Below are 13084 nucleotides of genomic sequence, written 5' to 3'. Positions count from 1 at the left end.
GGGGAGGGGCGAAAGAAGCCTGCAGTCCAAGAAAGAAAAATATTGCGGACTTTTACCTCCCTCCTCACTGTTTAGTTCGACAGGTAGGCGTTCTCGTGCCGGTATTCGACGTAGCTACAGAAGGTCAAAAAAGAGGGGGGGCATTCGTCTGCGTATTTTCCTCTGAGGGTGTCAGAGGAAAATACGCAGATGGGCAGCTCCGCGGCAGCTTTCGCAAACAGCAGCTTCGCTTACGGATCTTCTCATCTCCTTCGCTTCGCCTCCAAGCTCTCTCTCTTTCTCTCTCTCTCTCTCTCTGATTCTATCGCCTTCACCATCTTTGCATATCCCCTTTCGTTTCCGCTATTCACTCACGCAAACAGCAACAGCGCAAGAGAGACAAAGGAGAAGCGAACAAAACACAAGGGGGGGACATAGGTGGCACAACAAGACACACATGCGGACGGTGCCTCAGCCCCTGCCTGAGAAGAAAGAAAGTGTGCACGCACAGACTCCCAAAGAACGAAAATGAAAGAAAAGACAAGCGTCCGACGGAGGACTGATTAGGCAGCGACAGGCAGAGACGGGGAGTCAGAGAGGCTCTCGGGACAGGGGGGGGTGAGAAGACGGGTCGCACCACATGCAGAGAGAAGGAAACAAAGCAGGACGGCAACCCTTTTGTTTCGTTTAAGGATTACCACAGCGATGGCAAAAATGGCGCGAAAAGTGAAGGAGGGCGAAGAGGTGTGTGCTCAATGCACATGGGTGCCTTTAAAACTGAGGAAGGGAAGAATCGCAGCACCGCAGAGATTGAAAGGGCGAGAAAAAATGGATCTTCCACCCCTCCCCCTCCTAAATTGAAAAAGGAAAGGATTGATTACAATGAAAAAAGGAGGTGAAGAAGAGTGGGAGGGGGAGAAGGTGCCAACGCAAAGCCTGACAACAAAACTCCACAAGAAAATACTATTGGTTGATTCTTTCCCACCCCTTAGACACAGGCACGTGCAATACGCACACAATCACCACGACAGCAAAGACAGGAAGAGTGAGGCGCAAGCAAAGAAAAAAAAAAGCGAGAGAAATGGAGGTCGGAGAAAAGTATATGCGCCAATACACGCCTCATAAACGATTAAAAGGTTGAAAGTGATGCACTCGAAGTTACACGCACACGCTGCCATGGACTGATGAATCAACACTGTCCACGTCGGCATAGGTAGCCGACACGTGCGCGTGTGCTTGTCGTTGTACGCCGGCAAGTTAGGGGGAAAATGCGAACTGTGAAAAACATGAAGAGAGTACAGATAAAGAGCTAGGGAAATGTACAGGAGAAGAGAGAAATAAAAAAGAGAGAAACGAGAACACTACTACACGTAAGGGCACCAACAGAAGAGAACATATACAACCTGAGTAAGGCGGCAGCTGAGGGTGGGGCGCGAGAGCGGGGCTGAAGAAGAAAAGAGGGAGCGGCGAGGCTCGAGACGGCAAAAAAAGGCACAGACAAGAACCAACAGAAAACAGACACGTGCACCCTCAGACACGCGTAAGAGCTGCGCCACACCTAAAAAAAGAAACGGCAGTGTAGGATTTTTCTGCTAGCGTGTCCATTCTTTGCCAGACAGCACATCAGTGCTACTCCACTCTAGCCCCCCCCCTCCGGCCTGCCGTAGGGCCCATCGCGTGGTGCGAAGCAGCTGCAGACACACGCGGTACAGCAGCGCTGTCGCCTCGCAGCCGCTTCCGTCATGCCGGTCGCCACATGGGGCATCCCTCGGGGGGGCATTCAAGGCTCCCCACACCAGTAGGCAGCGAGGGCCGTGTGAGAGACCCATTCGAGCCACGCGCACACTCTGCCCGCTATATGGATGACACAAGCCTGCTCACGGTCTCAGCTCGCTTCAACGCAGCGCCATCCAGGACATGGCCACTGACGGCGGCAGCGACGCATCGCACTGACCTCCCCACGCCGTAGGCGCTTGACCCTGTCAGCACCGAAAGCGGCCCGGCATTGGCAGGGATGCGAGAGGGCTGCCTAGCTTCCCCACACAGAGTGAGTGCTGGACCCCGGCACCACACTGCGTTAGCCTGTATTATGAGGGCCGCTGTGTGGGAGCATGCAAAAGATAGGCAGAGACAAAAGAGCCAAGAAAGAGGGAAAAGAGATGTTTTTCTTTTTTTTTTTCAGTTTTTTTTTTCTGTGGGTTTGAGAGTCTTTTGTTTTCTTTTCATGAGCCATTGAGTTTACTGTGTGAACTCGCGCATTATTCCTCCCGCCGTCATCGCGTGAAAGAAAAAAAAAAAAGAGAAACGCTTTTGCAAGGCAAACGGGAAAAAGAGACGGCGTCGGTGACGGAAGGGCGGAGCACACACACACACACACACACACAAACGAGGGAAGAGAAAATCAGCGAAGAAGGCACGTGAATACATCCGATCTCGAGAAAAAGTACAAAGGAGAGGGGCGAGAGGTAGAGTATGGGGTGAATCAGAGTGCACCACATGTGTAATATCAGTGAAGAAATCGAGAGGTAAAGAGGATTCGGGAAAGAAGAGTGCCTTGTACTTGTGTCCATCCGTGGATGCATGGGGGTGTGAGTGATGTCACGCAGAGAGAAACACTTATACACAGAGTCATGGGGCCACACACACAGAGGAACGAACAGCAAAATAAAAAATGAAGGAAAAAGTGGAGAGAGAAAGAGAAAAGGGGGGAAGGTTAAAAGACACACACATTCAAAGCGTTCAGTCGAAAGAAACAGAAAGAGAAAACGAAGAACAGCAACAAAAAAACGAAAAGAAAAGAGGGAAGAAAAGAGAGGAAAACCAACAACAACACATTAAAGGAAGGAAAAAAAAAAGGGAGAGAGACAGACAGACACAGTCAGTCATGGAGAACGCAAGCAAACAAGACGCGAAGCATCAGGAGAGCCTAGCGGTGCAAGACGACCCCACGTATAAGCAAGAGGAGAAGAAGCCGCAACCTCTACACCAGAGAAAAGATCACTTGAAAACCTAAACAAGCAAGAGAAAAAAAGGAGCGACAAAGGAAGATGCCAAGAGAGACGGGAGACGAGGCTGTCGGAAAGTCAAGCGTGTGAAGACCAGTTTTGAGTGGAGAAAACCAAAAAAAAAAAAGAAAGCGCGACAGGCGCAAGGCAGCAAAAACTAAGGCACTTTCTTTCTTTTTTTTTTGGAAGGCGTTGGGTTGGAGTTGTTTGATGGGCCGGCATGAAAAAAAAAAAAAGAAAAAACGACGAAAGGGGAGGGGAAAAAAAGAGCGAAAACGATTTTATTTCCTTTTTTTTGAAGGGGAGGGGAGGAGGGGTGTAGTGTGGCTCGTTAGTGGCGATGGGGGGCAAGAAGAAAAAGGAAACACAAACGAAACGGAAATAGGGGGTCAATGAGCTCTAGACGGTGGCAGTGAGCGTGGCCCCGAAGAAATCAAGCGTGGCCCCCGTGCCGCTTTTTCCCCTCTACTTGAGTAGAAGGCGCCCATCAAAGGTGGGTGTGTGGGTGTGCTTCCGCGTGCCTCGCCTTGAAGGTGCGCTGCGCCGAATCTCAACCGCGTAAAGAACCGAGAGAGCGACGAAGAAGCGCGTTTACGATCAAGAGACGAGTGCGCGCAAATGCACGCGCAGTCGCACACCGAGCAGAGGGAAAGGCGGACGCAGTCAATCGCGAGCATACGGAGAGACGGGTGAGCCCCAAAAGCACAAGCACGGACACAGGTAAAGGAGCAAAGAGGAAATCAAGCATGAGCACAGTAATTGATTTTGTAAAAGATACGAAAGGTAGGTAGCAGCTGCTTGCAGTGTGGCCCCACCATCTGCGTGTGTGAGGTGAGGGGGTGACAAGACGGAAAAAAAAAAGTAGCGCTCAAAGTAGTCGCACCTGTCTGCAGTAGGAGTTGTCTGTAGAGAGACACACAGGAAAGGACAGGGAGAAGCACACGCACAGACGGAGCGAAACAAATATGCCGCACAAACGAGCACGTAGCTGAATCACCCAATAGGTGGAAAGGATAAAGGGGGGAGTAAGCGACGAGGCCAGAGAGCGTCAAAGTCGAGATGGGATTGGGTGCTGTTGTGCAAGGGGAAAAGGGGGAGAAGGATGCCAGCCCACGCCTCTGATAAGCGGACTAGAGTATGGGAAAAGAAAGCAGACCAGCACACGCACACGCACAGAGACAGAAAGGAGCAAGCGACTGCTAGAAGGGGGGAAGAAGACAGGGAACTAGAAAAGCCTCAAGCACACCCTAGCCACAACAGCACACGCACACTGAGAAAACAACTATATATAAAGCGGTACTAGCACACGTGAGAGAGCCAGAAACGAAGAGAACGCACAAGTGCGCCCAGTTCGTTTGGGGCTCTTCGTCCAACAGCTCTCTTTCGCCCGCACTATACCCACACTCTTCCTCATTTTTTGCCCTGCACACACAACGCGAGGAAAAGGTGCGGCAGCTTCAACCGTACTTGTTCTTGGGCTCGACGCTGGGGGCCAGCGACGATAAGCAGCCGTGCACAGAATCAGTGGCAGATTCTAACGGTGGAGGATACCCATCACTTTGGGAGAACAACAGAGGAAAAGGGATGAGAACTCGATGGCGCTCACACCCACGTCGTTGGGCCGCAGCGCCATCCACAAAACCGGCGTGAAAGGGGGGGAAGAGAGAGATGAAGACCGACTTCTCCTACTGAAAGGCGGGCCCGGGAAGAAAACAACAACGACCCAGCATCGACGACAGCACGGCAGAGCGAAAAGAAAGAGAAGTGCCCACATGTGAAGCAGTGCACATGGAGGCAATGAAAAAGGTACAGAAGACAACAGAAAAGCACACACACACACGTACACGCACACACACATGGGAAGGGAGAAAAACACGAAACAAAGAAAACGCGCTGTCTTAAAGTGGTAAAAAAAACGAAGTGGCACAGAGAAGGGAAATGAAGAGATGCACACGGGAGAGGGGAAGAGAGAACGCCAAACGAGAAGGAGAAGCCAGTCCGCACACACACGCACACACACACGGCAAAACAAAGGGAGAAAGAGCCGGCTACAGGAACGAGGCAGATGGGAAACACAAAGAGAGGCACCAAAACAACGCAAAGAACAGGTAGGAAGAAGAGGTGAAGAAAATCAGACTGGCATAAGATACCCCCCGCTCCTCATACACGCACAGAGGGCCTTCCCCCCAAGTAAACAAACTAAAGGATCCAAAGACGCATGTGTGAGAGTCATCATGGCATGCAAACTGCACGAAAGGGTGGAGCACGTGGGAGGTGGTGCATTGCAACGACAGATACACGGGTGAAGATGTCATGGGGTGCTTGTATGTGCGTGCATGCGTGTGGGAGAGCGGGTGAGAAGCAGAGCCAACGTGCAGAGCCTATGAGTGGACATCCCCTCTCCCCTCTCCCCTTGGAGCAGCCACCTCGTTCCACCATACACGTTGTTGTCATCATAAACAACATACTCCAGCCATAGAGAGAGAGAGAGAGAGAGAGGAGACACCAACACAGACGAAAAAAAGAAAGAGAAGAAGAAAAGGAAAAAAAAAAAAAACACAGCACAGAGAAGCACAACTTCGCACCCCGCTGTTGTACCTGAGAGAAAGAAGCAGAAACAATCGCATGAAGGATAGAGGCGTAGAAGCCCAGTGAGTGGTGGCGAGGCAATCACACAGAAAAAGAGAAGGGGAAGATGACTTGGTCGTGAATTCGAAAGCGTAGAAAGAGGAACCCATGCTCCGCTGCACGTTGGCACGGCGCCTCTGACCTAAGCCGCCTCTTTCCTCTTCCAGCCTTCCCCATCCCTCACCTACCCGGCCACTGCACTGCAGAAACCGCCTTCTCTCTCTTCGAGTAACAGGGTCCTCTTCCCTTTCCGGGCCTCAGCCATCCGTCAGAGTCGCTCGTATCAGTGCCACCGGCTCCGCTGTAGAGACGGCCTCGCTCATTTCGAAGCTCAGTAGGAGCAACTCTGCTTCACCCATGTTGATCCCCTCGGCGAAGTCAAACACATCCTCTTCCACGTACGACTCCCAACTGCTCTCCGCGCCATCAAGCCGTATCGGACGCAGGTGGTCATCTGAAGCGCACGCAGATGCGTTCTCGCACCGGACCATGGCACCGGAGAGCTGCGGGGAGAACAGAGAATCAACCACGGTGGTATGAGCGAGCGCTTCTTGCCGGTTCACCTCCCGCTGCGCATAGGTGGGGTCCACCGGCATGACGTACGGCGTGCCGATCTCGTTGCTTGCTACGGCAGTGGATGGCACCACAGCCGGTGTCGTCATGAAGAGGTCTAAAAAAGGCAACCGCGGCGGCCTCATGTCCTGCCAGACATCGCTGCGGCCGACTTTCAGCCGAGTGGAGATGACTGAGGGAGACTCAGAGGCGAGGATGGGCGAGCATGTGGCAGAGATGCACACAGACGAGCACGGGGAGAGAGTGCCAATGGACTCGTCCGGCGTGGGGCTCGGCGACGGCGAGTAGAGAGACATGTCAGGCGACAGCAGCTGCCATGGGTGCGTGTACTCACCAACCTTCTCGTTCGAGGTCAGCACTGACTCGATGTTCAGAACTGGCATCGGCTCCTCCACCTCCTCAGCATATAGGGTGGGTAACAGGAAGAGCCGCCCCTGCGACTCGAGTGTCATGAGCAGCTGTGCCTTGCGATCGTGCCGCTGGCGGCGATGCTCCTCGACATGCCCCATGTTTATGTCACGGATGATGAGCTGAGGGTCGTTGCTGAAGAGGGATAGAGCATTTAGGGCGTAGCCCACAGAGCGCAGGTGCGACTCGCTTTCCACCACGCTCCCCTTCTCCGTCTCCGCCAACATCTCCTCGAGGCGTTCCTCCAGAGCCTTCCAGTGCTCGATGACGATCTGGATGTAGCGGGCCTTACTCTGCGCTGCCGTGGTGGCCGAGGCCAGCATGCATGACGCACGCATCGAGGAGAGAGTATAGCTCGCCGATTGAGGTGCGTCCATCCGAGTAAAAGAGACGGCGGGCTGCGAGCGCAAAGATCGAATTTCGCGGCAACACGCCTCTCGCACAAGGGAGCGAAGAGCGTAGCGCATCTGCGAGGGCCCCGCGGTAGCCGCCTGCCTCATGTCTTGCTGCCAAGCGTAGTGCTCGTCAGCGTGGTACGAGGCATTATCACGGCGCTGACGCTCGCACCACTGTGGGCTCAGCGATTCCTGCTCCGGAGCCGTGGCAACACTGGAAGGTAGCGCCATAACAGAAGGAATCTGCGGCGTACCAGGCCGCCTGGAAGATGACATCGATCCCGTCAGCGGCGACCCCGCGGACGCCAACGCTGCCGTCGTGGACGGGCTGTACGGCGCGTCGCTAAAGGTGTACTGGCTGCACTCCTCCATCTCTGATTCGTAGTCGTACGGGATGCTCCCCTCGTCCACTTCCTCCTTTTCCGCAGCTGCTGCGGTGGCGCTACTCTGTCGCTCTACATGATCGCTGCAGATGTCCCACAACTCGGCAGTTCTGTCAAGACTACGAATAGAAAGCCTGCGTGGCAGCAGGCGGCGCCCCTCCTCTGTGGACGCAACGGATGACTTTGGTGTAAGGCCAGCTGCGATAGCAGCGGTGGCGGGCGGAGCTACGTATGGCTCTGTCAAGCATCGTGTCTTCTCTACAGAGATGGCAGCAGTTGTGTGAAACGGGCCCGTGCGGGTCATCGTATGCGCATCTGTGGAGCTGGAGTGTCGGCCACAACAGGATTCGAGTCCCGCTGCTGATTCCACCATCACTGCTTTCAAAGGTGGCACTCGCCTCAAAGACAAAGACAGCTCACCTGATAGGGCCACCTTGAGAAGTTTCGTGTGGTATGGCCTTTGCGTTCACTTCACCCCTGTATCGACTGCCTCCTCAGCTCGCTGGTGGTCGCGTGAAACCTCCTGTTTGCGGCGAGGCTGTCGAGTGTTTGTCTCTGTAAGTGAAGGGGTGGGGAGGGGGAGAGGGGGCTGCAGTCGCCTACGCCAGTGCAAGTGAGCGGGGTCTAGGCGTGGCACAGAAAAGTCCCCTTCCAAGTGTGTCTGCAGCGTAAAGGCGCACAAACTGCAACAGAAGAAAAAGGAAACGACAAATCCTGTCGAGTTCGCGGAGACACAAAGTATGTGCAGAGAGAGAGGCACGCACACACAGGGGAATACACAGGCAGTGAGGAGACGACAAACAAGCGGATGAGCGCAGATACCGAATTGCAGAAGCAGAAAGACCAACTGTGTTCTCGCAAGACTCAAAAGGCACAACAACACCGACGATTCAAAGTAGTGGAAGAAAAAACAACGGCCGGCAAAACCACCACTAACAGCAGCACACACACACACACACCGTACTGTGTGCTGGCAAATGAAAAGAGCGGTGAGTGGATCGGCCAAAGAATTACAGATCAGAAGCAACAACACAAGCACACAGATACGCAAGGGGGAGAAAGAGAGAGGGAGAAAGACACGTCGAAACACAAAAAAAAAAGAAGGAATCACTTTAGAGGTGATGAACTGCTTTCAGGGAGAGAAATGAGAAAATGAGCAAGAGAGAAACAAAAGAGAAAGAAAATAAAATACCCAAATATAAAAATACGTATAGAACAGGTGACTCGATCGCCCAGTGGAGAGGAGGGAGGAGGGGGTACGTCCTCTCTTTTGCTTTTTCGTCCAGCAGATGCCTGATGTGCTGATGATAAACGCTGAAAGAGCACCTCCACAAGGGTGTGTTTCTTTCTGGTTTAAACTGGGTGCGTGATGCAGATACGCTTCCTACAACGCATAATGTCGCACGGGCACTAAACAAACCAATGATGTCACTCTCAGACGCAAAGACTCCGTACACACACCGCACGTGTGCAGAGAGTCACGAAGCGCGGTGAGCTAGAAAAAGAATGGTGACGCAAAGTCAAGAGAGGCGAGAGCGGAAACCCTGTGAGAATACACAAGAAAGCAGGCAGAGGCACAGGACGCACACACACACACAGAGAGAGACAACAACGGCACGTATGCCGTACTGAGAACGGGAGAGAGCGAGGGAGATGTCACACCTACGCACGTGTGCGCTCAAAGACTGACAAGCCAAAAGAGGGGACGACGAGAGTTGAAGAGGGCAAAAAAAGGGCACGGAAAGTGGGGTGGTGGCGGAGAGACTAAAGTGCTCAAAACTTTGGGGAAAGGCGCGTGCTAGAAAAGGAAGTTAAAGAGACAAACAGACAGAGAGAGTGAGAAAAAAAAAACGAGGCGAGGAAGAGAGATGGAAAACAAGTGAATGGCGGAGCTGACGGAAACCGAAGTAAGAGCCAAGAGAGAGAGAGAGAGTGGAAAGAGAAAAAGGGGGAGGGGGAGGTAGAAAGAACGAAAGAAACAGTCAAGTAGTGCAGATCGGCAAGTAGTGGAGACCGGCAAGTGTGCAATTTGCACGATTGACTTATTGAAGGTGCGAAATGAAAAAAAATTCTTTTGTTGCTGCTGTATGTACGGCGTTATGTGGCGCGTGGTGTTTTATGTTTTTTTTTTTGCGCGCGCGAGCGAGCGCGTTTTCCTTTTGCTTCTGAGGATGGATATGTTATCGCGATGGTAGTAGCAGTATGAATAGCACTTGCCGCGGCCCAAGTCAGCCGTTGTTAATTACTTAAGATGGTGAGATTCGGCGCACACACACACACACACACACGCGTAAACACACGTAAACACACACAAGCAGGAGAAGGAAATGTGAGAGAAAGAGAGAGGTGGAAAGAGCACCCTTCACAGTGCTTTCTCGCTGAAGAACCTAAGCAAAAAGAGAAGTAGAAAACTGAAGAGAAGGGAGAGAAGGGGAGTGTCGGCGTCGACGTGAGGGTAGAGTTCGATTGCAAAAAAAAAAAAAAACTAAATAAATAACTAAAACAAGAGGAAACAAATCCAAAAGAGAACAGAAGAAACCGACGCAGAGGTCTAGCACACAACTACATAGACACGGACACACGCGTAAACTCCGTATGTGGACTTGTATCCTTCGCCTCTTTATGGTGGTGGTGGATGTAGTGGATGTGTTGGATGTACGTTCACTTAGTTTATCTTCGGCTCCGCTCTTACCGACGTACTGCCGAAAGCAGAGAGAGAGAGGTGGAGAGCGAGAGACAAAAAAAGAAAGAAAAACACACAAAAAAAAAGGTACAACACTTCTAACACGTCCACCCTTGCTGATGGTGCGTGTGTGTAATGGCTCTATCGACTCTTTCCCCTCTTCTTGCGACCGTTGCCGATTTCTTCTCGACGCTCGCAGTGTTGCCCTTCTCAGATGCTTTCCCTTCGACCCTCCTCTGCCCCCGGGGGTCAGCCCCTACCTGTGGTATCTATCACTCGGTACGAGCAGAGCCTCTCTCCCTCTCGCGCAAACGCAGTGACCAGCCAGCAAGGGACACACAGAAGCGCACGCACACACGGTCTTCTCGTCTCTCTCAGATGGTCCGAGAAACACAGGCACGGCGCACAAGGTATCAACAAGGCAAAGAAGAGAGAAGGGCAGAGCTCCGCTTGAGGTACTCCAGCCAACGCGTGTGTGCACGCCTTTTTGCTGAGCACGTTCCTCTTGACCTTCTCTTCGTTTGTTCGCCTTTTCCTATGATTGGGAGGGGGGAACCTCCACCGGTGCGTGCGTTGATAACTCACTTGTCTCGTGCGCGCGATGTGCGTTTGTGTGTAATTGTTGAAGGTAAAGAGTGCTTCCACTCCTTTGACGATGAATTTGATGGTTTGGCTGCTTTGACCGCGTCGACCTCGCTCCCACCAGCTGGATGCTTCCGGTGTCACTCTCGGTGTCTTCCGCGCTTCTCTTATGTTCGCCTCTTTCCCTTGGGTGAGGTCAGCAGAGAAATGCACGTGCACACGCCCGTTGAAGCTACAGCAAGAGGGAGGCACGAATGGTTGGGCACACACACACACACACACAGACAAGGAAAAAAAAAGAAAAAAGATGAACTGTGCCTTTTGGGCAATCGCGCGGGTCTTCTGCGTCGCCTCCGTGTTGTTTCGCTCAGGAACGCCTCTCCTTTGTTTCTTTGTTCCGGTTTGGCTCTCCTTGTTGCTTTGCTCTTTATATACTATTCGACGTCGGTGAGTAGGGAGGAGCGTCTCGTGTGAGCCGTACGTGCACAAATTGGCCTGTGGAATGGGGTGAGGGGGGGAGGGGTTGATCGTGTCAACTTGCACTTACAGGGAAAAACTAAAGAGAAAATACACCAATCGAGGGAAGAGAAGGGAGGGAGAAAAAAAAAAAGAAACAGACATGCACACACCGCGAGGCACAGTGTACAAGAAAACACGTTGCAGAAGGGAAAACGGGGAAAGACGAACAGTGAAAGAGGCAGGCACCACACGTACAGCAGGGCTCAGGAACAGAAGAGCGAAAATAAACCACGAGACCAGGTAGATGACCTCTGGAAAGAAAAAGTTGTTGCCTTGTGCTACGTGAGTTGTGTGTGGGTGGGTGTGGGTGTGGGGGTGGATGTGGGGGTGCTCTGCACTGTTCCAACTTTTCTTCGTCCTTCTGTCTTGTGCCTTGACTCGGCTACTGCTCGTGTGGTGTCCTCGGTTAAGCAACCTCGTCTAAATATGCCCTCTCCGCTCTCTTTACCACGCCTTTTCTCCTCCCTCTGTTACAGCGAGCCTTCTTGAGTGGTTGACGTGGATGCTCTTCGGCCGTACACAGTGTGCTCGCTCTCCCCTCCGTGTCGAAGAAGCCCCTCCTTAAACAAAAAGAGTGAGCCACGAATTCACGTCTCTCTCTCTCTTTCTCCTTGGCCTCTTATTTCACTCTCCCTCCGCTCTCTTCTTGCCGCTTTGCCTTTCACCCTTTCGCTTTTTTATTGCGAAGGATGTGCGCACGGATGCCACTCAAGCAAGAAAGCCGAAAAGAGGAAAAGTCTCCAGAGGCGACCAATCACGCATACACACACACGCACAACTGCACAGCCACACAACTCCGAGTGAAGGGCGTACGTGAAGAAGCACTCGCCACCTCAATCGTAGTTTTGCCTCTAACTTCGTTCTCTTGCTTGTGCACGACTCTAGCAGGACACCTCCCCGCCTATATGGCACACAAAGGAGAAAAAGTCACGCTATACCTCTTCGCTTCTCTGTGAGCGGTGCTCGGGCAGGAGGGGGAAGGAGGGGGCGGGAGTCGGTGGCAAAGCAAAGCAAAGAGTGAGAGGAGGGCGCCCAAAAAAAACAGATGTGGCACACTAACAAGGAGATGAGGCGGGAGAAGCACGAGAAGGAAAACTCGAGAGAAAAAATGGAGATGCAAAAGGGAAAAAAAAACACACAACGCCAAGACAAGCAGAATATATAGGCGTAATCCTATCAGCGGTAGTAGCGCCGACAAGCAGAGAAAGGAAGAAGCCAAGCAAATCCTGCTGTTGCTGCTCAGCAAAATAAAAAAAAGCAGGGGGTACGTCTTCGAGGGACAGGTAGAGAGAGAAGAGAGGCAGAACAGACAGACGTGCAGAGGGACGAGGGAAATGGAAAGAAAGGAGGGTGTGCGGAAAAAAAAAAAGAACTAAACAAGACGTCTTGACGAAAGAGTGAGGAGGGGACGGGGGGAGGACGGAATGGAAGAACAGAAAGACAGAAATGAGCGGTGGAAGATAGACAACTACAACAGCGCTAAGCACAGAAGAGAAAAAAGGTGGCTGGAAGGTAAGGCAGTGACTTCAGAACAGACGCCAAGAGAGAAAAAACAATTCGTCAATGAAGCACAGACTCAGGCACACACATACACACAGAGAGAGAGGAGGGGGAGAGACATAAACGTACAAGACCACACAGGCACACACTTCCAGCGAGATGGGTTCTTCTCCACTGAAAGAGTCACGTGCCGCCAGAAAGAAAAAAAAAAGCACGAGAAGAAGAAAAGGAAGAAAGAGCGAACTGAGAAACTCACGTATCGTGTTGAGAGAACACTGACCACAACGAAGAGAGGAAAGGGGAGGAGGAAGGACTCCCAGTAGCGGAGGTGTGAGGAAGAGCAAAGAGAGGTGAGAAGTCAGTTTGGCTCTTTTTCGTACTGAAGGGGAGGGGGAGCGAAGAGAGGAACGAACAGAAAAGAGAAGAGAA

The 13084-nt window shown here is 52.2% G+C and overlaps 1 protein-coding gene across 1 annotated transcript; it reads right to left on the bottom strand.

Moving 5' to 3' along the window:
* Window positions 1-5869: 5869 nt before the first annotated feature.
* Window positions 5870-7744, bottom strand: LBRM_32_3510 (conserved hypothetical protein; the record flags this gene model as incomplete). The annotated part of the gene is made up of 1 exon (XM_001567652.1): window positions 5870-7744. One exon carries the CDS (start codon window positions 7742-7744, stop codon window positions 5870-5872), a length of 1875 nt encoding a protein of 624 aa, XP_001567702.1.
* Between the last annotated feature and the right edge of the window lie 5340 nt (window positions 7745-13084).

The sequence above is a fragment of the Leishmania braziliensis genome, chromosome 32 (assembly GCF_000002845.2).
Source record: "Leishmania braziliensis MHOM/BR/75/M2904 complete genome, chromosome 32".
Classification (NCBI taxonomy): Eukaryota; Euglenozoa; class Kinetoplastea; order Trypanosomatida; family Trypanosomatidae; genus Leishmania; species Leishmania braziliensis.
This window is presented reverse-complemented; position numbering and strand designations above follow the sequence as displayed.